Source organism: Sinocyclocheilus grahami, unplaced genomic scaffold, assembly GCF_001515645.1.
Source record: "Sinocyclocheilus grahami isolate Dianchi unplaced genomic scaffold, SAMN03320097.WGS_v1.1 scaffold124.1, whole genome shotgun sequence".
NCBI lineage: Eukaryota > Metazoa > Chordata > Actinopteri > Cypriniformes > Cyprinidae > Sinocyclocheilus > Sinocyclocheilus grahami.
This window is the reverse complement of record NW_015505303.1, coordinates 568,264-591,169: the sequence shown is the minus strand read 5'-3', so window position 1 is coordinate 591,169 and position 22,906 is coordinate 568,264. Positions and strand designations below refer to the sequence as shown.

At 39.3% G+C, this 22,906-nt stretch overlaps 1 protein-coding gene across 4 annotated transcripts in view; it reads left to right on the top strand.

Moving 5' to 3' along the window:
• The first annotated feature begins 89 nt into the window (after positions 1-89).
• LOC107590044 (rap1 GTPase-activating protein 2-like) overlaps positions 90-22,906 on the top strand; it is a 62,582-nt gene continuing 39,765 nt past the window's right edge. For 3 of the 4 annotated variants that reach the window (XM_016278648.1, XM_016278649.1, XM_016278647.1), the window contains exons 1-2: positions 90-425; positions 5,443-5,478. In XM_016278648.1, coding sequence (XP_016134134.1) covers positions 382-425; positions 5,443-5,478 — 80 coding nt within the window. In that variant the 5' untranslated portion in view covers positions 90-381. Of the gene's footprint in view, positions 426-5,442; positions 5,479-22,342; positions 22,522-22,906 lie in introns of those variants that run through there. The other variant, XM_016278650.1, reaches the window with a different exon arrangement.

The following is a 22,906-nucleotide window of genomic DNA, read 5'->3' as shown; positions in this document are numbered from 1 at the left end:
AGACAGAAGGCCCAGAGGGTCTCTAGAGAGAATGAGATTTTTATATATTTTTTTTAAATTCTGCGTTCAGCCCCTCCTCTCTTCCTCCTCCACCCTGTCTTCTACTCTGAACATGTGTGGAGTTGTGCGCTGAAGTGAGAGGGAGTGACATAGCAGGTGCGAGAACCCCAAACTGTCACACACATACACATGCACAAAGGGTGAGAAAGAGGGTGGAGAATGAAATCATTTCATAGAGAGAGAGCGATCCACACGAGAGAGTGAGGAAACAGAAAGAGTGATTGTGAGATACTGAAACACAAGCACAGAGGGACCATACAAGAGAGACAGTGAGGAGGGAGAGGAAGACGAATTGGAGTTAGAGGCGAATAAAGAGGGACCATGCTGAGGAGGAAGAGGAGCGTATCCTTTGGTGGATTTGGATGGTATGTATAGCTCATCTGGAACAGCATCAGCTGTCGGCTATGTGGAAATGTCTGCCAGATGCCCTGTGATGTGCTTGCTGGTGTTTATTTATGGTTGTCAGCATGCTTGCATGTGCTGTTTTTAATCTGCATTCATTTGCACTCTCCAATGATGGCTTTGCATTGATTTATAAGCTGAATGATTTACAGTGAGGAATATCACAATAATAGTTCTGTGTGACATCTAAGGGAGAAGATGTTAGGAGTGTCGTAATAGTAGCATGTATGCAAATGAATCAGAGGGTATCTAGTCATCTGGATCTGCCCATTGTTCAAGTTCAAGTGTTGTTTTTTCTTTGCTCACTCATATGAACCAGGACTTTGCAAAAGTTGCTACAGAGACCTATTAGTCTGAAATCCATGTATAAACCAAGACAATTGCTTAGATTATGCCACAGTGGAATATGTTGGGGACATTTATTAAGTGAGTAGCAAATATATTTTCTTTACAAGCTCTTTTTGTTCATTTCAAGACTGTTTATCACAGCTGTGTCTGTCAAATGCATATAATAAATGCAAAATTGTAATCAGCTTTTCACTTTCTCGCTCTTACTTTTTTCATATGCATTCACAACTTCCAGAGAATCATTTCTTGACCGCACTGAATGTCACCAATGTGTCAATCTCTTGTAGACATACTAATATTAATAAACAAATGATTATTAATGACTTGAATTGAAAGTGTTGCTCATGTAATGTGTTTAGTTGTCTCTTTGATTTTGTCCGTATAATGAAAGACAATGGGGTCCAAAACTTGGATCCCACTGACATACATTGTTATGACTAAAACATACAATACAGATACCAGCTAACTAAGTTTCTGTATGATGCTCTGACTGAGATGCTGAATAATTTCTGTAATGTTAAATCATTTAAAAGTAATAGTAGATGCATTACAGTGCACATTAGCATGATTTCGCACCACTGTCCTATTTGAGAGCATTTCACATTTCCTTTCTCGCTTCCCTATTGAAACCTTGATCTCACACATGTTGGGTAAGTGTGGGGTTGTGATTGTGTTTTGTAGGTGTATGTTTATCATTACATGCTGTTATGCATCTTATTTCGATGGTGTGTGTGTCTTCACCACACAGGGAAATGGTGAATATGAAGGATCAGAGCGAGTGAATGCTTTATTTATGATGCTACAGTTTCAGCTCTCCACTGAGGCTTTTACAGCTTTCAGCACTCTTCTTTTACTTTCTCTCTTGCTCCTCCTCTACATCATCTCTACCTGACAACAAACGTTTCCTTTCAAAGGCTATTTTTAATGGTTTTTAAAGCTATTTGGCCATTTTTGATGTTTGATGTGTTCACTAGAGTGTGACAACATTCAGAATTTGCCTGGAAATTGCACAAGAGTGCTGGAGTTCTTAGATTTAGGCGTGGGTTTACACTTCAATTTTGGTTTAGGCTTTACTTTAGGTCGATGGTTAGGATTTGGCTTAGCGTTTGGTTGAGAATTGGGTTTATTTAGCCTTAAAGTTGACCCAGTAGTTAGGTTTAGACTTTGTGTTAGGCTGAAGGTAACAGACAGTATTATGCTTAAAATTAGGCTTAAGGTTAGATTTAGGTTTTGTATTTGGTGTTAATTAGTTAGAATTAGGCTAGGGGTTAGGTTTGTTAATCCTTAGCGTTAGCCTGAGAGCCTACTTTTATATTTAAGCTTTCCATTAGGTTGATGGTTAGGTTTTGGCATAGAATTAGGATGTGCCTTATGTGTTCGGGTTAACATTAGACTGAGGATTGGGGTTATTGAGCCTTGGCTTTTGGCTGATGGTTAAGTTAAGGCTTGTTTCACACATACTCCGTCTGCAGTGCGTATGCGTGCAGAAGCAGCACGGACTCATTGTGCTTTCACACAGGACGCTTTAGCAGTCCACGGCTGTTTAGGCCACAAAAACATTTATCCATTATTTAGATTTCAAGTCATGTAAAAAAATTTAAAAAATAAACCTTTTTCAGCATTGTGATACTCTTTTATCACAGTACAGTAACGCTCTTTCATAGACGTTAGTTTAAAAGCAATAAATATAAACGTATTATTCATGCATTTGACTTCTAGGTTTGTATAATAAGTTGCTCAAGCAAGTGGCAACACGTTAAAACTCACTACTGACAGAAACAGTCGACCCTCGTGCCTTTTCTTTTGCTTTTAAATCTTTATTACAAGCAATCCCGCGGGTCTTAAAGAACTTTGTTTTTCTACCACCACAAGTGCATCTATTATGTTGCCTTGTTTATCTAAAAGTGCACTTTTCCTTGTTTTAAATCTAGCCAAAAAGCCACTTTAATTATATCAATTTATTGTGAAATTACTACATTTCTGTGTCAATCCATGTTCATTAACATGGGTGCGTAAAAAAAACGCAAGGCATACGCACTGCAGACGGAGTATGTGTGAAACTGGCGTTAAAGGGATAGTTCACCCAAAAATGAAAATTTGATGCTTATCTGCTTACCCCCAGGGCATCCAAGATGTAGGTGACTTTGTTTCTTCAGTAGAACACAAACGAAGATTTTTAACACTAACCGTTGCAGTCTGTCAGTCATATAATGGAGGTGGATGGGAATCATGGCTTTGAGAGTCAAAAAAACATACACAAACAAAACCAAATTAAACCCTGCGGCTTGTGACGATACATTGATGTGTAAAGACACGAAACGATCGGACTGTGCAGATTGATTGAAATAACATCGATCTGCTGGTTAGTACATTTATTCAGTCACATGATCTGTTGAGGCAAAGTCATGTGAGTTTTTTTTTTTTTTTTGGCGAATAAAGGAATTTATTCGGCAAATGTGTTTCCATCATGATTCATGAGCACGTCTTCTTATCAGATAAACACATCAAACTGAGTGCATATGATTTTTATGAGTATTTTCAGAATGTATGCACATCTTGGTGTTTCCAGCATATCCCAAAATTTGCATAAAAATAGGTGGGTGGATGGATGCATAGCTAGTATTACCACTGTGTCGCCCCCTATGTATTATTTGTAAAAGCATTGGGTTTATTTCATTTTCTGCAATAATTCTGTACTAAATGTTGCAAACATGAAAACTGCATATAGGGGCCTGTGTCAGCTTTTTGCTGTGGGAAATTCTGTATCATGTACACACACACACACACACACACACATCCACACCCTTCCTCTCTCAGAATTACCCACATCCCCACCACACCCAGTCACTATCACACCATGCTTTTAATAGTGACACCTCAACAGTCACCTTGCACAAACAGATGGTCACACACACACACACACAAATCATAAGAGATGCTGATTTCATACAGAGTAACCTGCATGTGAGGTACACTTAAACCACATTTAGTCTGATTTTTACATTGTTAAGCTCTGAAAGCTCCCTCACTGTGGTGGACAGTGAGATTGATGAATTGCACAGCACCAGAAAAGACACCATGCTCATGCAACTGTGTTTTCCATCTGTAATGCACTTTACATTTCACTTTGACATCCATTTATAACCCACATCTGAGTGTGTTGCTCAAAGGCATTTGCAGCAGCTGGAAATCTCTTTTTTTCCCATATTGCATGTACATTTGAACGTCATAGGTGCTGCGCGGGCATTGCATTATGTAGGTCCATTGGGTTTCACAGTCTCCTGCTAATATTTTTTGGACACTTAAGTTCTCCCTTATAATGAGTTTCTTTGCAAAATATCAAACCAAGTGGCATCTTCAAACAAACTCTCTCACTAAATCATCTCAATGAATAGGATGTTCCATTCCCTGTTGTTGTGTGTTTTAGGGAATCGGTCTAGTATAATAAAGAAAATGAGACACAATAACCTCAGTTACTTACAGTAATGGGAGTTGACAGCAGTACCTTCACGGACGGCTGCACATAACCGCTCTCATGGTTAGAAATGTTAAAAATAGCATCTATTAAAGGAATATTCCAGGTTCAACACACTAAAATATTGTTAATCAAGTGAATGATAAGTAATGTGCAGTGACTTTGGGGATAACACTTGAAAAATAATAATATAATTAAACAATATAATTTAATTATTATTATTTGTATTACTATTTTGTGTTTTCTTTTTAAGCGCTATTTTCATTTTTCTTTTTCTTTCTATGAATTATGTATATACAGTGCTTCATAAAGGTAGACTATTCAAAATACTGTAATTTCAAAATTTTTGTAGCATTTAAAGCAGAAATGTAAAGTTATAAATCACTCAATTCTTCTGTTAAAACGTGTGCATTGCGCTGTAAAATTGTAAGTTGTCATGGCAATGAAATTGTAAAATTGGATATAACTTATCACAGAAAAAAATAGTAAACAATTTCTTCACACTAAAATCATGTTAACATATTGTTTATGTCTTGTTTTACTGTTAAAATAAGTGAGTATTTGAAAGTTTACAGATTGGTCATTGTAAGTGCATCACTTGTGTTAAAAATAATTAACGTGATTTTTTTTTTGTTTATATAAAAAAAAATTAACTTGTTTTGATATTCTTTTAACTACAACAAAAACATCATATGACAGTACATATCATGCAAAAACCGAGATGTCCATGTGAATCGAAAAATGCTTTAAAGATTAAAAGTCCTCATTTAACACTATACCTTCACTCTGCTGATAAAAGGAAACTGTGTGTGACACATAAATGTGTGAAATATCAAAAACAAGCTTAATAAAAATAAACGGCCACACCCTTTCACACAGCCTGACTCAACCTTGTTATGTTTTGATGCGATATTGTGGGTAGTCCGTGCTGGTGGGTGACCTTTTCTGCATGTCAACATTAATTGGGCATTAAGCTCACCTAGCCATGTCGACAACAAAATCATACAGGGATGATACATTACAGAAATGTCCTTTTTAACCCCTTTTGTTCCTTTCATCCTGCCAGTTCAGTTTACGGGTCAAACCGAGCAAATTACAGCCATCTACGTTTGTTCCTTGATCCTAAATGCTTTCTTGTCTTTTCTCTTCAAATGCAGGGTTGACAAGTCTACCATTAGCGCCCTTCGAGCCCGGTGAGTACTGTCTGCACCGCAGACCCCCTCTCTCCTCTCCATCTCCCACAAAACCTGACAGTCTGTATCCTCTTATCTATGCATTTCATGAAAAGAGGTAAATGAGAGGCCTGTTGCTCAGAAGAAAACTGCAGGCAGTGCCGGGTGTATAGGTTTGTGTGAGCAAAATGCTTAGTTCCTGTGTGAAAAGTATCATCTGTATGTGGTTTTTAGCATTTACGGTGGTTTTTAGCTTTTTTGTCCTCTTTTTAGGCCTTTTTACATTCACTCTTATGTAAATGTATATGGTAAACACTTTATCACGAGGACCACCATTATAAAGTATTAGTTATTGGTTCTTTTTGAGTCCAGAATATGACCAAAGGTAATGCCTTGTGGCTCAGTGAGTGAATCAGATGTTAATTAAGATGTTAATTATTAACAGGCTCATTAGACTGATTCATAAGTCTTTTCAGTTGTTCATTAAAAATACATAATTTATTTGTCAGTTTGAACTGTTAGGACTGTGACTGCCTTGATTTGAAGAAAATACTATATTATATTATTATTATTGACTAATATAGTATATTTTTGGGGCAGGATGACTTTAATTATATAAAAATTTATATATCATTAATCTAATTAATATTTATATTATTAATAGCATTTTAAAACATTCTAAGATAATTAAAATGCTATTTTTCCCCTCAATATTTGTTGTTTTAATTGAAGAACATACAGCTCTTCAGACTTCTAGTATCACAAAATAAATTGTGGTAAATTTATTCACCTGTATTAATGCTCCTAATTTCTGTTAATAGTATATTATAGTTCCCTTCCGAGGGAACTTCGAACTGCGTCATCTAGGGGTCGCTATGGGGAACACCTTCAGCGTGACCGGTGTCTGAAGCATACATCTAAACACAACAATGCTATTGGCTGGCGACAGCCTATGACGTCATTACCGGTGCGACAACAGTATAAAAGTGCGCCAGGAGAACACGTCATCCTCTTCTTCGTCTTCAGAGACTGTTTGTTTAAAGTGCATACTGGTAAGAATGCTGTTCTGTTTGTTACTAATATGGCAAGCACTAGCACGGCGTTTAGGAGGTGTGTGGATCCGTTATTTGACACCCGATGACACACACGATCTTTGCGTCATATGTTTGGGCGAAGAGCATGCGTGTTCGTGACGTCCATGAGGGGGCAGCATGCGTTCATTGTGAGCTTTTTTCCATGAGGAAGCTCCGCTCTCGTTTGGCCCTTTTTTCGAGGAAAGAGGGTCAGCCATCGGTTCCTCAGGGCTCAGGACCCGCCGCTGCTGAGGCACGGAGGAAACTGAGCTCATGGGGTTCTCAGGTGGACCTGGCCGATGAATTAAAGTAGGGGCTTTCCCTTTCTCGATCGGCGGTCGTGGACGAGAGTGAGCTGCTGGAGGATGACGTTATTTCTTTGACGTCATCTGATCCAGCGGCTAGTGCTCTGCTGGCTCCTGGCCAGGAAGAGCAGGAGATGTCAGATATAATCGAGGAAGTTGAGACTGAGCCCTCTCAAACCTCCTGCCCTGCATATGAGGAGCTGCTTGAGGTTATGGAATGCGCCACGTGGAAGCAGACTAGGAAGGTGGCGCCTCATGGTCAGCTCGATGAGCGCTATCTTTCTGACCATAACCCTTCAGCCCAGGTGAGCCTTCCATTTCTTCCTGATCTTCATTTGGAGATCGAGAAGACTTGGAAAAATCCATTCTCTTCGCGCATCCACAGGTTTCAGCAGACTAATTATGCCAACGTTGAGAGGATGTGCGAGAGCTGATATGAGAGGGTGCCTCCCATTGAAGAGACGCTAGCCTGCTATCTCGCTATGGGAGAGACATCCTCTCTTAGGGCTCCCTCCTTGCCATCCAGAGCCCTTCAAATGGCACCTCGTCTGAATGGCAAGGCTTATGCAGCAGCAGGTCAGGCTGCGGCTTCATTGCATACCATGGCAATTTTGCAAGCCTACCAGGCTGACCTTCTGAAAGACCTGGATAAAGGTCAGGGTCTTTCCCCTGAGGAAGTGTCTGAGCTGCGCCGCACTACGGATCTCACTCTCCGTACCACCAAAAAGACCTCCACTGCCATAGGCAGATCTATGGTGGCTATGGTGGTAACGGAGAGACATCTTTGGGTGAACCTGGCTGACATCGGGACGAAAGAGAGGGGCTTTCTCCTTGATGCGCCGGTCTCTCCTTCTGAACTTTTTGGCACTTCCGTCGAGACCGTTGTCGAGAAGTTTAAGGAGGCGAGGGCACGCTCAGCTGCTTTTAAGTCCTTCATTCCACGAAGGCCCAGGTCTCAGCCCGATACTGTTAAAATAAGTGAGTATTTGAAAGTTTACAGATTGGTCATTGTAAGTGCATCACTTGTGTTAAAAATAATTAACGTGATTTTTTTTTTGTTTATATAAAAAAAAATTAACTTGTTTTGATATTCTTTTAACTACAACAAAAACATCATATGACAGTACATATCATGCAAAAACCGAGATGTCCATGTGAATCGAAAAATGCTTTAAAGATTAAAAGTCCTCATTTAACACTATACCTTCACTCTGCTGATAAAAGGAAACTGTGTGTGACACATAAATGTGTGAAATATCAAAAACAAGCTTAATAAAAATAAACGGCCACACCCTTTCACACAGCCTGACTCAACCTTGTTATGTTTTGATGCGATATTGTGGGTAGTCCGTGCTGGTGGGTGACCTTTTCTGCATGTCAACATTAATTGGGCATTAAGCTCACCTAGCCATGTCGACAACAAAATCATACAGGGATGATACATTACAGAAATGTCCTTTTTAACCCCTTTTGTTCCTTTCATCCTGCCAGTTCAGTTTACGGGTCAAACCGAGCAAATTACAGCCATCTACGTTTGTTCCTTGATCCTAAATGCTTTCTTGTCTTTTCTCTTCAAATGCAGGGTTGACAAGTCTACCATTAGCGCCCTTCGAGCCCGGTGAGTACTGTCTGCACCGCAGACCCCCTCTCTCCTCTCCATCTCCCACAAAACCTGACAGTCTGTATCCTCTTATCTATGCATTTCATGAAAAGAGGTAAATGAGAGGCCTGTTGCTCAGAAGAAAACTGCAGGCAGTGCCGGGTGTATAGGTTTGTGTGAGCAAAATGCTTAGTTCCTGTGTGAAAAGTATCATCTGTATGTGGTTTTTAGCATTTACGGTGGTTTTTAGCTTTTTTGTCCTCTTTTTAGGCCTTTTTACATTCACTCTTATGTAAATGTATATGGTAAACACTTTATCACGAGGACCACCATTATAAAGTATTAGTTATTGGTTCTTTTTGAGTCCAGAATATGACCAAAGGTAATGCCTTGTGGCTCAGTGAGTGAATCAGATGTTAATTAAGATGTTAATTATTAACAGGCTCATTAGACTGATTCATAAGTCTTTTCAGTTGTTCATTAAAAATACATAATTTATTTGTCAGTTTGAACTGTTAGGACTGTGACTGCCTTGATTTGAAGAAAATACTATATTATATTATTATTATTGACTAATATAGTATATTTTTGGGGCAGGATGACTTTAATTATATAAAAATTTATATATCATTAATCTAATTAATATTTATATTATTAATAGCATTTTAAAACATTCTAAGATAATTAAAATGCTATTTTTCCCCTCAATATTTGTTGTTTTAATTGAAGAACATACAGCTCTTCAGACTTCTAGTATCACAAAATAAATTGTGGTAAATTTATTCACCTGTATTAATGCTCCTAATTTCTGTTAATAGTATATTATAGTTCCCTTCCGAGGGAACTTCGAACTGCGTCATCTAGGGGTCGCTATGGGGAACACCTTCAGCGTGACCGGTGTCTGAAGCATACATCTAAACACAACAATGCTATTGGCTGGCGACAGCCTATGACGTCATTACCGGTGCGACAACAGTATAAAAGTGCGCCAGGAGAACACGTCATCCTCTTCTTCGTCTTCAGAGACTGTTTTGTTTGAAGTGCATACTGGTAAGAACGCAGTTTCTGTTTGTTACTAATATGGCAAGCACTAGCACGGCGTTTAGGAGGTGTGTGGATCCGTTATTTGACACCCGATGACACACACGACCTTTGCGTCATATGTTTGGGCGAAGAGCATGCGTGTTCGTGACGTCCATGAGGGGGCAGCATGCGTTCATTGTGAGCTTTTTTCCATGAGGAAGCTCCGCTCTCGTTTGGCCCTTTTTTCGAGGAAAGAGGGTCAGCCATCGGTTCCTCAGGGCACAGGACCAGCCGCTGCTGAGGCACAGAGGAAGCTGAGCTCATGGGGTTCTCAGTTGGACCTGGCCGATGGGTTAAAGAAGGGGCTTTCCCTTTCTCATTCATCGGTCATGGACGAGAGTGAGTTGCTTGAGGATGACGTTATTTCTCTGATGCCATCCGATCCACCGGCTAGTGCTCTGCTGGCTCCCGGCCAGGAAGAGCAGGGGATGTCAGAGATGGATGAGGAAGTTGAGACTGAGTCCTCTCAAACCTCCTGCCCTGCATATGAGGAGCTGCTTGAGGTTATGGAATGCGCCACGTGGAAGCAGACTAGGAAGGTGGCGCCTCATGGTCAGCTCGATGAGCGCTATCTTTCTGACCATAACCCTTCAGCCCAGGTGAGCCTTCCATTTCTTCCTGATCTTCATTTGGAGATCGAGAAGACTTGGAAAAATCCATTCTCTTCGCGCATCCACAGGTTTCAGCAGACTAATTATGCCAACGTTGAGAGGATGTGCGAGAGCTGATATGAGAGGGTGCCTCCCATTGAAGAGACGCTAGCCTGCTATCTCGCTATGGGAGAGACATCCTCTCTTAGGGCTCCCTCCTTGCCATCCAGAGCCCTTCAAATGGCACCTCGTCTGAATGGCAAGGCTTATGCAGCAGCAGGTCAGGCTGCGGCTTCATTGCATACCATGGCAATTTTGCAAGCCTACCAGGCTGACCTTCTGAAAGACCTGGATAAAGGTCAGGGTCTTTCCCCTGAGGAAGTGTCTGAGCTGCGCCGCACTACGGATCTCACTCTCCGTACCACCAAAAAGACCTCCACTGCCATAGGCAGATCTATGGTGGCTATGGTGGTAACGGAGAGACATCTTTGGGTGAACCTGGCTGACATCGGGACGAAAGAGAGGGGCTTTCTCCTTGATGCGCCGGTCTCTCCTTCTGAACTTTTTGGCACTTCCGTCGAGACCGTTGTCGAGAAGTTTAAGGAGGCGAGGGCACGCTCAGCTGCTTTTAAGTCCTTCATTCCACGAAGGCCCAGGTCTCAGCCCGAACAAAGGGGTCCTGGCCCATCTTGGTCTAAGGACCAGAGACAGGTTCAGAAGGGTAGTGTCGCGACTCGCGCCTCTCCTCCGCCTGCGGGCAGGTCTAGTCGAAGGGTCAGAGGCAAGACCTGAGGGAGGTGATCCAGACGAGGCGTTCCCATCACTCTCGTCTGGACCAGGACGGACTTCCCTCTTAGGGTATTTACATCTACCCTCGTATTCCTCTCCCAATTCCCCTGTTAACCCTTTCCTGCCCTAATCAGGCTAAGAACCTCCATGCAACCGGCATTACAGTCACCGGCTGGACCAATGATGTTCCGGTTAGCTTCTATGTCTCATAGAACTACCTACTGAAGGTCCGGGAGAGACAGGTGCTTGACCCATGATGGAAGCATTTCCTTTTCTCTTCCAGTGAGCCTCGCTGAGGATGCATCACTTATGCTGACTGGCAGGATCCTGACGGCTTGTAAACCCCGTGCTGACTGGACTCCGACTCCGAGTCATTAGGCTTCCTCAAGAAGCCTCCTTGATCAATCATGTCCTCAGTATAAACACTGCAACCTCAGGACCTGCAGGCCTTTGAGGTTTTTCTCTCCCAGGTTGAGCTTATTTTGGAGGCACTGTCCCCCGTTGTGCTCCCTGGGTTGCTCGGTCTCGCCTTGAGGGGCCTCTTTAGACCTGAGCTGGGGTTTTTTGGCTGAGCCTAAGGGCTTGCCTCTGCCTGAGGACCGAGAGCGCTGCTCCCATAATTACTCATATGATCACACCAAGTAATAAAGCCTTTTTGTGACTTCCTTGGTTAATTATTTCTATGGTGGGAGTCTGCAGCTCCCCCTATTGGAGTTCTATCTGCGTTCTGAGCATGGTGCTCCCCTCTCTGCGGGTGGGTCATTACAATCCGAATGGGACGTCTGTTTCTTCTCTCTGCGGAGAGTCGAGAATCTTGCTCCTGGGGGTTTTTACCATAAGTAACAGAGCTCCCACATCGGTTGGTGAGTTCTCCGACTTTGGAGCCTGGTCTGATTCCTTTTATAGATAAGTGCACATGCTAGCTCTCTGTGCACTTCTTGAAATTCCATAATCATGGTAGGTGTGCAGTGCACGCTGGGCCTTTGCGCACCTTTCTAAAATCCTTTATGGTATGTGTGACGTGATCTACTTCATCCCCTTTCTCTGAGTTGATTTAGGCCGTGAATCCTTACCTGGGCTTCACTCTTCTGATTTATCTCTGTTGATACCTGTATGGTTGAGCTTGGTAGTGCTCCCCCCTTTTCCCGAGGGGTTTCTTTGAGCACTCCGCTCTCTCCTAAATGTCTGTGCTGCTCTGTGTTTAGCTTTATAGGTTGTTAGGCCATTTCTGCCTTCCTATTAGGTTGAGCTTGGTAGCGCTAGGCAGAGTGCCCTGTTACTTCTGAGCAGTTAGATCCCGGCTCGCCGTGGTTGCTGTGGCTTTTAATAACAGTATTTCTAAATCCATACCTATGGTAAGTGCTCACGCTAGTTCTTTGTGCACTTTTTCTAGTCCATATTCATGGCAGGTGTGCATGCTAGCCTTTGTGCACCTTTTTTAAAACCCTTTTGGGGTAAGGGTGGCGCGATGCTGACCTCGTCCCCTTTCTCTGAGTTGGCTCTGGCTCCGGTTTTACCTTGGGCCCCACTCTCCGTGTACACACTTTGTAGTTGCTACTAAGTCCCCTGGGTATCTTATGATTCTCAGAGCGGGAGGTAGTCCCTGTGTTACAGGCCAGGATATGGGTTATGCCAGCCCTGGTTCTTGGCTGTATCCCCTTAAAGCAGTGGTCGCCAACCCATCAATCGCGACTGACTGGTAGATCTTTATCACTGTCCCAGTAGATCCCGAAAAAAAAGCCTGTTCATAGGCGCCACCTGCTGTCAGAGAGTGCATCTCATTCAGACCTGCTGTTTTTGTTTCGTGCAGATGTTTTATGTAGCAAATAAATAAATAACACCTAAAGTCAGACCATTCTGTTTTTGTTTTAAATCCTGAAATTAACCTAATCAAAAACAACTGCCCATGCAGATCGTGATTAAAATGCAGTGGTTGCCTCTAATTTCAAATGGCTAGATATTTTTGTTTAAAGCCAGTTTGTTTGTTATAAAGCAAATAGCCAATAAATAAATTTGCTTAAAAATCAGTATCAGTATCAGAATCCAATTTGCTAGTAAAAAAAAAAAAAAGAAAGAAAGAAAAGAAAATCTGAATTCTGAATCAGCTATGATCGGCGCATCACTAATTAAAATAAAGGCCTAAAATTTGAAGTACAATCTGGGATGTCTTTTTCTATCAATTCTTCAATAGGTAGATCTTGTCATTCATAAAGGACGAGGTCAGGGATCTTGGGCCTAAAAAGGTTGGTGACCACTGCCTTAAAGGAATCTTTTTTTATGATTCCAAGGCTTGAGCTTTGCCCTGGGCTCGGGCTTTTTATAAGCCAGCCCTTACAGGTAAGTTTTTTGGTGCACAGCTTGGGCCTTTGGCCGTAGGGGGTCATATCGCTAATAGCCGTCAAAAATGTCCTAGGGGCAGCTCCTCTGACTTGATTGAGTTGGTACTTAGTGCTCGCCTTAGTATTGGCATGCACTCTACTCAGCATGGCAGTGTGGGTATACCGTTCCCCATAGCGACCCCTAGAGGACGCAGTTCAAAGTTCCCTCGGAAGGGAACGTCTCAGGTTACGTATTTAACCCTGGTTCCCTGAGAAGGGAACGAGACACTGCGTCCTCTAGTCTCCTCGCCATGCTTCGGACGTAAGCTTCAGACAAAGAAGCGGATGATGTGTTCTCCTGGAGCCCTTTTATACTGTGGTCGCGCCGGTAATGACGTCATAGGCTGTCGCCAGCCAATAGCATTATTGTGTTTAGATGTATGCTGCAGACACCGGTCACACTGAAGGCGTGCGTTCCCCATAGCGACCCCTAGAGGACGCAGTGTCTCGTTTCCTTCTCAGGGAACCAGGGTTACATACGTAACCTGAGACGTTATTATGAGTGAAAAAAGGTGCAGAACCACTGATCTAATCAGATTGAATCAAAATGTGGCCCAATTTCATGTTATAAGATGCATCCCTATAAGTAAATAATAATTTTTAGAACAAATATTCAAAACCTTACTTGTTGTAATTCTAATTAATCAGATTTTCATTTGTATGTTCAGATGTTAGCATTGAGTTTTCATCCATCCATTGGCAAAGTTAAATATTTTCCTTCTCATCAGTTAAATATTTTCCTTCTATTTTGTCATGTAGGGTCAATTTGCCCCAGTAAGAGCTATGCTGAATCTTCATTGGTAACAGCATTAAAGGGTTAATCTGTCCTGTCTTGCCAAATGTTCAGATTCGTCCTCCACCTGCTTGCCATCCATCCACTCATTCACAGGGTTTAGCTTATTATTCATGCACATGCATCGCCAGCATTATCCTCACACACATACACACACAAACAAACAAACAAACGGGGCTTGAAGAACCTGAAAGGCTCTCATGAAGTGGTTTGGTAAAGTGCTCGGAGCATCAGAGTGGAAAGAAGTGTCGCTCTGTTTGCGTGTATCACTGCATAACCCTGAATAGGGTCGTGACTGCAGATCATACACATGGAAATGATCCGGTTCTGCCTGATATTGGCCTTTACAGGACCAATTCATGGTTTGCTTTGAGGTGAATTGATGAAAGGCGAGGGTCATTAGTATTTCCATTGTGTTCATAAGTGTTTGAAGGATGGTGTAGACCACATATCTATTTTTAGAAATCCCACTGTCAAGGTGAAAACTAGGGTCCTTTATGTCTGTAGACCATGTATGTCTAGACCATCTGGTATTATATAATTTATCTGAATTAGCAAGCCCTAAAGGAGTCATTTTTAAAATTTAATGAAGAATGACACAAATTGCTACAACTTCGTGATGTAATTTTAGTATGTTCTACTATAATCTGTTGCTTCGAAATATAAACAAAACTGAACGTTTTGGTATGATTCTTTCTTTCATGAGTTTATAATTAGTGATTATGATAATTTAAAGAATCAGATCATTAATAACAACGAAAATCAGACTATGAATATTATTGACGAAAAATGGATACAAATCAAACAGGAAAATATTCCGTTGTTCCGTTTATACAAGTTTATACAGTTTTATTCACATTAGGGATACACTGATATTCATTTTATATAATATATAATATTTTCATGTTATGGCTGGTAATCAATAAATAGCCAATATTAAAATAAAAAAAAAGAAATGTCTAAATAAATAAAATTAAAACACTAACTAAAACTCATTATAATAAATTATTTGAAATTCAAGAGAATTTAGACGTTACAATATTATTATGTACAGTATAAAAAATGGGTATTAATTTTGCTATAGATCAGGGTTGCCAGGTCTGCATAACAAAACCAGCCCAATTGCTACTAATCAGGGGTTCAACCGTAATATTACGAAGCTACGAGAATACTTTTTGTGTGCAAAAGAAAAAAGAAAAAAATACTTTATTCAACAACTCGTCTCCTCCCTAGCCACTTCGTCACCCTAGCGCCAATTTGGAGAGTATCCACTGAACGCAAACAGCGTATGTTGTTCTGTGTCAGCTGCACACACAAACTTCTACTTCTACGAATTGTTGAATAAAGTCGTTTTTTTTTTCTTTTGCACACAAAAATTTTTTTCTTTTGCACACAAAAAGTATTCTCGTAGCTTCGTAATATTAAGGTTGAACCCCTGATGTCACATGGATTATTTTACCGATGTCCTTGCTACGTTTCTGGACGTTGATCGAGGTAGTACCCTTGCTGTCTATGGGAGGGTCAGAGAGCTCTCAGATTCAAAAATCAAAAATATCTTAATTTGTGTTCCAATGATGAACGAAGGTCTTACGGGTTTGGAACGACATGAGGGTGAGTAATTAATGACAGAATTAAAATTTTTGGGTGAACTAACCCTTTAACACTGTTGCTGCGGGTTGTTTTTCATGTCCGCGGGTTGAAACGACACCAATAACATGATATTTAGCCCCTGGAATGTGAATTTTATGAGGGGAACTCGTACTCGTGTACGTATATGAAAGCGTGTATTTTACCCCGTGGAATGCGATTGGGCTAGTTTTGAATAGCAATTGGGTGGTTTTTGTTGTGAAAACCTGGCAACCCTGCTTCCAGTGAAAGTGGTTGATTGCAGAGTCTTTTAGGAAGCTATTTAAGGGACCTTGTACACAAGAATCCCACCACTGAAAACATGGTATGGTCATATTCTGATGACTTTGAGACCCAGTTCAGACATTTTTGTTTACAATCATGCTAGCAACCAGGTGGAGGGGTAGCAGGTGGGATCTCTGCATCTAACCAATCCCCCACTGTTCAGCCCTGCTTAGAAGGGTGTGGATGAGCTCGCGCCTTTGCAAACACGCACATATGTTTCACACATCAAACCTGGCAAGATGGGGAAGTTTGTGCTTATGCAACGCAGACCACATGCATTAGCCTGTTTGTGTTTACATGTATGCAAGTGGCATTAATGCACGCTAAGCTAACAAGAAAACCAGTATGTATTGCATTCTGTTGAAAAACCAACACAAAACACCACAGCCTTAAGTAAACAGACCCAAACAGGACTTGTTTGCTGAGGCGTTGTTTTATGGGTCTTAAACAGAGTGTGATATCAGCTAGTTATTTACAAGCCATTTGCTACATTTGCTTCGATTTGCAGCAACTTAGACAAGTGAATTGTAACGTGTGGCAACATGTGAAGGTCACACGCAGTGTCAATATAATTAGAGTGTTGCTTTTACCACCTTAAGCATGTCTTCAAGGGATAATAGATGTGTATTTTTGAACCTCCATGCTGACAGGTCTGTCAGTCATGTTGTATTGTTCTGATGGCATGCGTTTTGAGAATACAATTTTTAATGAGCAAATTTTTTGTATTTGTTTACTCCTTTGTATGTTTTAATTTGTATTTACAACAACAATAATAATAATAATTATAATGATTATTATTGTTTATTTATTTATTTTTTACTATAATGCATTGAATATAAAATACAAAAAGGAAATGAAAAAGACAATTTTGGATAAATATAATAATTATTTTTCTTATTATTATTATTATCGTTGTTGTTGTTGTAGTAAATAAAAATATGTAAATATACAAAAGAACATAAAAAGAACATATTTTCAGATAAATAATAATATAATTAAACTATCATTGTTATTGTTATTATTATCATCATCATTATCATCATCATTATTTATATTTGTTATTTTTACTTACAACAATAATAATAACAATTATTATTATTATTATTATTATTGTACTATATTACAGTGAATAAAAATCATAAAAAGGCATAATAATAATAATTGTAAAAAATAATAGTAATAATTATTGTTGTTGTTGTCATTATTATTATTATTGTAAATAAATAATATGTAAATATACAAAAAGACATAAAAAGGGACATATTTTTGATAAATAATAATATAATTAAGCAATACAATTGTTATTATTATCATCATCATTTCTATTGATTGTTTTTATAATATTTTAGTAATTTGCTTAAAAATCAGTATCAGTATCAGAATCCAATTTGCTAGTAAAAAAAAAAAAAAGAAAGAAAGAAAAGAAAATCTGAATTCTGAATCAGCTATGATCGGCGCATCACTAATTAAAATACTAAGTAAAAGGCCTAAAATTTGAAGTACAATCTGGGATGTCTTTTTCTATCAATTCTTCAATAGGTAGATCTTGTCATTCATAAAGGACGAGGTCAGGGATCTTGGGCCTAAAAAGGTTGGTGACCACTGCCTTAAAGGAATCTTTTTTTATGATTCCAAGGCTTGAGCTTTGCCCTGGGCTCGGGCTTTTTATAAGCCAGCCCTTACAGGTAAGTTTTTTGGTGCACAGCTTGGGCCTTTGGCCGTAGGGGGTCATATCGCTAATAGCCGTCAAAAATGTCCTAGGGGCAGCTCCTCTGACTTGATTGAGTTGGTACTTAGTGCTCGCCTTAGTATTGGCATGCACTCTACTCAGCATGGCAGTGTGGGTATACCGTTCCCCATAGCGACCCCTAGAGGACGCAGTTCAAAGTTCCCTCGGAAGGGAACGTCTCAGGTTACGTATTTAACCCTGGTTCCCTGAGAAGGGAACGAGACACTGCGTCCTCTAGTCTCCTCGCCATGCTTCGGACGTAAGCTTCAGACAAAGAAGCGGATGATGTGTTCTCCTGGAGCCCTTTTATACTGTGGTCGCGCCGGTAATGACGTCATAGGCTGTCGCCAGCCAATAGCATTATTGTGTTTAGATGTATGCTGCAGACACCGGTCACACTGAAGGCGTGCGTTCCCCATAGCGACCCCTAGAGGACGCAGTGTCTCGTTTCCTTCTCAGGGAACCAGGGTTACATACGTAACCTGAGACGTTATTATGAGTGAAAAAAGGTGCAGAACCACTGATCTAATCAGATTGAATCAAAATGTGGCCCAATTTCATGTTATAAGATGCATCCCTATAAGTAAATAATAATTTTTAGAACAAATATTCAAAACCTTACTTGTTGTAATTCTAATTAATCAGATTTTCATTTGTATGTTCAGATGTTAGCATTGAGTTTTCATCCATCCATTGGCAAAGTTAAATATTTTCCTTCTCATCAGTTAAATATTTTCCTTCTATTTTGTCATGTAGGGTCAATTTGCCCCAGTAAGAGCTATGCTGAATCTTCATTGGTAACAGCATTAAAGGGTTAATCTGTCCTGTCTTGCCAAATGTTCAGATTCGTCCTCCACCTGCTTGCCATCCATCCACTCATTCACAGGGTTTAGCTTATTATTCATGCACATGCATCGCCAGCATTATCCTCACACACATACACACACAAACAAACAAACAAACGGGGCTTGAAGAACCTGAAAGGCTCTCATGAAGTGGTTTGGTAAAGTGCTCGGAGCATCAGAGTGGAAAGAAGTGTCGCTCTGTTTGCGTGTATCACTGCATAACCCTGAATAGGGTCGTGACTGCAGATCATACACATGGAAATGATCCGGTTCTGCCTGATATTGGCCTTTACAGGACCAATTCATGGTTTGCTTTGAGGTGAATTGATGAAAGGCGAGGGTCATTAGTATTTCCATTGTGTTCATAAGTGTTTGAAGGATGGTGTAGACCACATATCTATTTTTAGAAATCCCACTGTCAAGGTGAAAACTAGGGTCCTTTATGTCTGTAGACCATGTATGTCTAGACCATCTGGTATTATATAATTTATCTGAATTAGCAAGCCCTAAAGGAGTCATTTTTAAAATTTAATGAAGAATGACACAAATTGCTACAACTTCGTGATGTAATTTTAGTATGTTCTACTATAATCTGTTGCTTCGAAATATAAACAAAACTGAACGTTTTGGTATGATTCTTTCTTTCATGAGTTTATAATTAGTGATTATGATAATTTAAAGAATCAGATCATTAATAACAACGAAAATCAGACTATGAATATTATTGACGAAAAATGGATACAAATCAAACAGGAAAATATTCCGTTGTTCCGTTTATACAAGTTTATACAGTTTTATTCACATTAGGGATACACTGATATTCATTTTATATAATATATAATATTTTCATGTTATGGCTGGTAATCAATAAATAGCCAATATTAAAATAAAAAAAAAGAAATGTCTAAATAAATAAAATTAAAACACTAACTAAAACTCATTATAATAAATTATTTGAAATTCAAGAGAATTTAGACGTTACAATATTATTATGTACAGTATAAAAAATGGGTATTAATTTTGCTATAGATCAGGGTTGCCAGGTCTGCATAACAAAACCAGCCCAATTGCTACTAATCAGGGGTTCAACCGTAATATTACGAAGCTACGAGAATACTTTTTGTGTGCAAAAGAAAAAAGAAAAAAATACTTTATTCAACAACTCGTCTCCTCCCTAGCCACTTCGTCACCCTAGCGCCAATTTGGAGAGTATCCACTGAACGCAAACAGCGTATGTTGTTCTGTGTCAGCTGCACACACAAACTTCTACTTCTACGAATTGTTGAATAAAGTCGTTTTTTTTTTCTTTTGCACACAAAAATTTTTTTCTTTTGCACACAAAAAGTATTCTCGTAGCTTCGTAATATTAAGGTTGAACCCCTGATGTCACATGGATTATTTTACCGATGTCCTTGCTACGTTTCTGGACGTTGATCGAGGTAGTACCCTTGCTGTCTATGGGAGGGTCAGAGAGCTCTCAGATTCAAAAATCAAAAATATCTTAATTTGTGTTCCAATGATGAACGAAGGTCTTACGGGTTTGGAACGACATGAGGGTGAGTAATTAATGACAGAATTAAAATTTTTGGGTGAACTAACCCTTTAACACTGTTGCTGCGGGTTGTTTTTCATGTCCGCGGGTTGAAACGACACCAATAACATGATATTTAGCCCCTGGAATGTGAATTTTATGAGGGGAACTCGTACTCGTGTACGTATATGAAAGCGTGTATTTTACCCCGTGGAATGCGATTGGGCTAGTTTTGAATAGCAATTGGGTGGTTTTTGTTGTGAAAACCTGGCAACCCTGCTTCCAGTGAAAGTGGTTGATTGCAGAGTCTTTTAGGAAGCTATTTAAGGGACCTTGTACACAAGAATCCCACCACTGAAAACATGGTATGGTCATATTCTGATGACTTTGAGACCCAGTTCAGACATTTTTGTTTACAATCATGCTAGCAACCAGGTGGAGGGGTAGCAGGTGGGATCTCTGCATCTAACCAATCCCCCACTGTTCAGCCCTGCTTAGAAGGGTGTGGATGAGCTCGCGCCTTTGCAAACACGCACATATGTTTCACACATCAAACCTGGCAAGATGGGGAAGTTTGTGCTTATGCAACGCAGACCACATGCATTAGCCTGTTTGTGTTTACATGTATGCAAGTGGCATTAATGCACGCTAAGCTAACAAGAAAACCAGTATGTATTGCATTCTGTTGAAAAACCAACACAAAACACCACAGCCTTAAGTAAACAGACCCAAACAGGACTTGTTTGCTGAGGCGTTGTTTTATGGGTCTTAAACAGAGTGTGATATCAGCTAGTTATTTACAAGCCATTTGCTACATTTGCTTCGATTTGCAGCAACTTAGACAAGTGAATTGTAACGTGTGGCAACATGTGAAGGTCACACGCAGTGTCAATATAATTAGAGTGTTGCTTTTACCACCTTAAGCATGTCTTCAAGGGATAATAGATGTGTATTTTTGAACCTCCATGCTGACAGGTCTGTCAGTCATGTTGTATTGTTCTGATGGCATGCGTTTTGAGAATACAATTTTTAATGAGCAAATTTTTTGTATTTGTTTACTCCTTTGTATGTTTTAATTTGTATTTACAACAACAATAATAATAATAATTATAATGATTATTATTGTTTATTTATTTATTTTTTACTATAATGCATTGAATATAAAATACAAAAAGGAAATGAAAAAGACAATTTTGGATAAATATAATAATTATTTTTCTTATTATTATTATTATCGTTGTTGTTGTTGTAGTAAATAAAAATATGTAAATATACAAAAGAACATAAAAAGAACATATTTTCAGATAAATAATAATATAATTAAACTATCATTGTTATTGTTATTATTATCATCATCATTATCATCATCATTATTTATATTTGTTATTTTTACTTACAACAATAATAATAACAATTATTATTATTATTATTATTATTGTACTATATTACAGTGAATAAAAATCATAAAAAGGCATAATAATAATAATTGTAAAAAATAATAGTAATAATTATTGTTGTTGTTGTCATTATTATTATTATTGTAAATAAATAATATGTAAATATACAAAAAGACATAAAAAGGGACATATTTTTGATAAATAATAATATAATTAAGCAATACAATTGTTATTATTATCATCATCATTTCTATTGATTGTTTTTATAATATTTTAGTTTTTTTCCAGTGTTGTCCCCAAAATATTTCCTTTTTTTTTAAATTACATCATATAAGACTAAGATAAACTGTTTCATTTTTTCAATGTTGAAATGCTCTCTTTTCTTATTTTTGAACCTTTGTGTTGACATGCCTGTCAGTCACGTTACATTAATACAGACACCCGTAAGTGTATTTGACACATGAAGTAAGTCTGAGACCGCTTGACGTGCATGACAGACATGCCAGATCTGCTGTCTGATAGAAGGTTTTGGTGTAGCAATGTGTGTTTATTGTGTGTGTGCGTCTTGATGTTAGTTTTGCTCATGATTTATTGTCTCGAGTCGCATATTAAATATTAAAGTATTCAACCTTTGATGTCTATGACTTATTCAGAAGCTCACGGTGGTTTGTGTAATGTATGTTGCATCAGTCCATTTATTACTTCTTCCCCAAACCTGCTGACATATCTTTGTGTGTGTGTGTGTGTGTGTGGCGCATAATCAAAATGAGTGAACAAAGCAGACAGGGCTACTAGGGTGTCTGGGAGGATTTCAAACCCCCCTCCCCACCTCTATCTCGTTCTCTCTTTCTCTCTCTCGCTCATGATAACGTGTAATGCTTTGTACTTGTGGTGCATCTAAACCCTAAGAGTACGGTTGTGCAATCAGTAGCCAGTGTGTGCTTCTCGTTCTGACTATTATTTCAACTGTTGGTGAGAACTGGAGACTCATTAACTAGAAGAGACCTGCACGTTACCTTCAAAATGCCTCGGAGACTCTGGTGAGTTCAGCTCCTCATTGACTTTAATTTAAAATCTTCATGATTGTGATGGATTTTGATGCTTGTAGCTGAAATGCATAAAATGAAGTTTCCGTGTGGTGTTTCTTAGTAGTTTTTACTGAAGCATAATGCATAAAAGGAGTGTTTCTCATATTTTTGCATGGGAGCAAACTCTTGTTTTGCGCTATAAAATCTATATGTCAGGTGGTACATTCAGATTGTGATTGTGATTGTCAATGTAAAGCACTGTATAGGTGATGTTTCTATGGTGTGGCTTCGCTTTGATTGCACAAGAGGAGGGGAGGAAGTATTCAATGCACGTCAATTTCAACGGATTATAGAAGTAATACATAAGCTGACAGTTTAAGAGTAAGTGGCTCAGTGC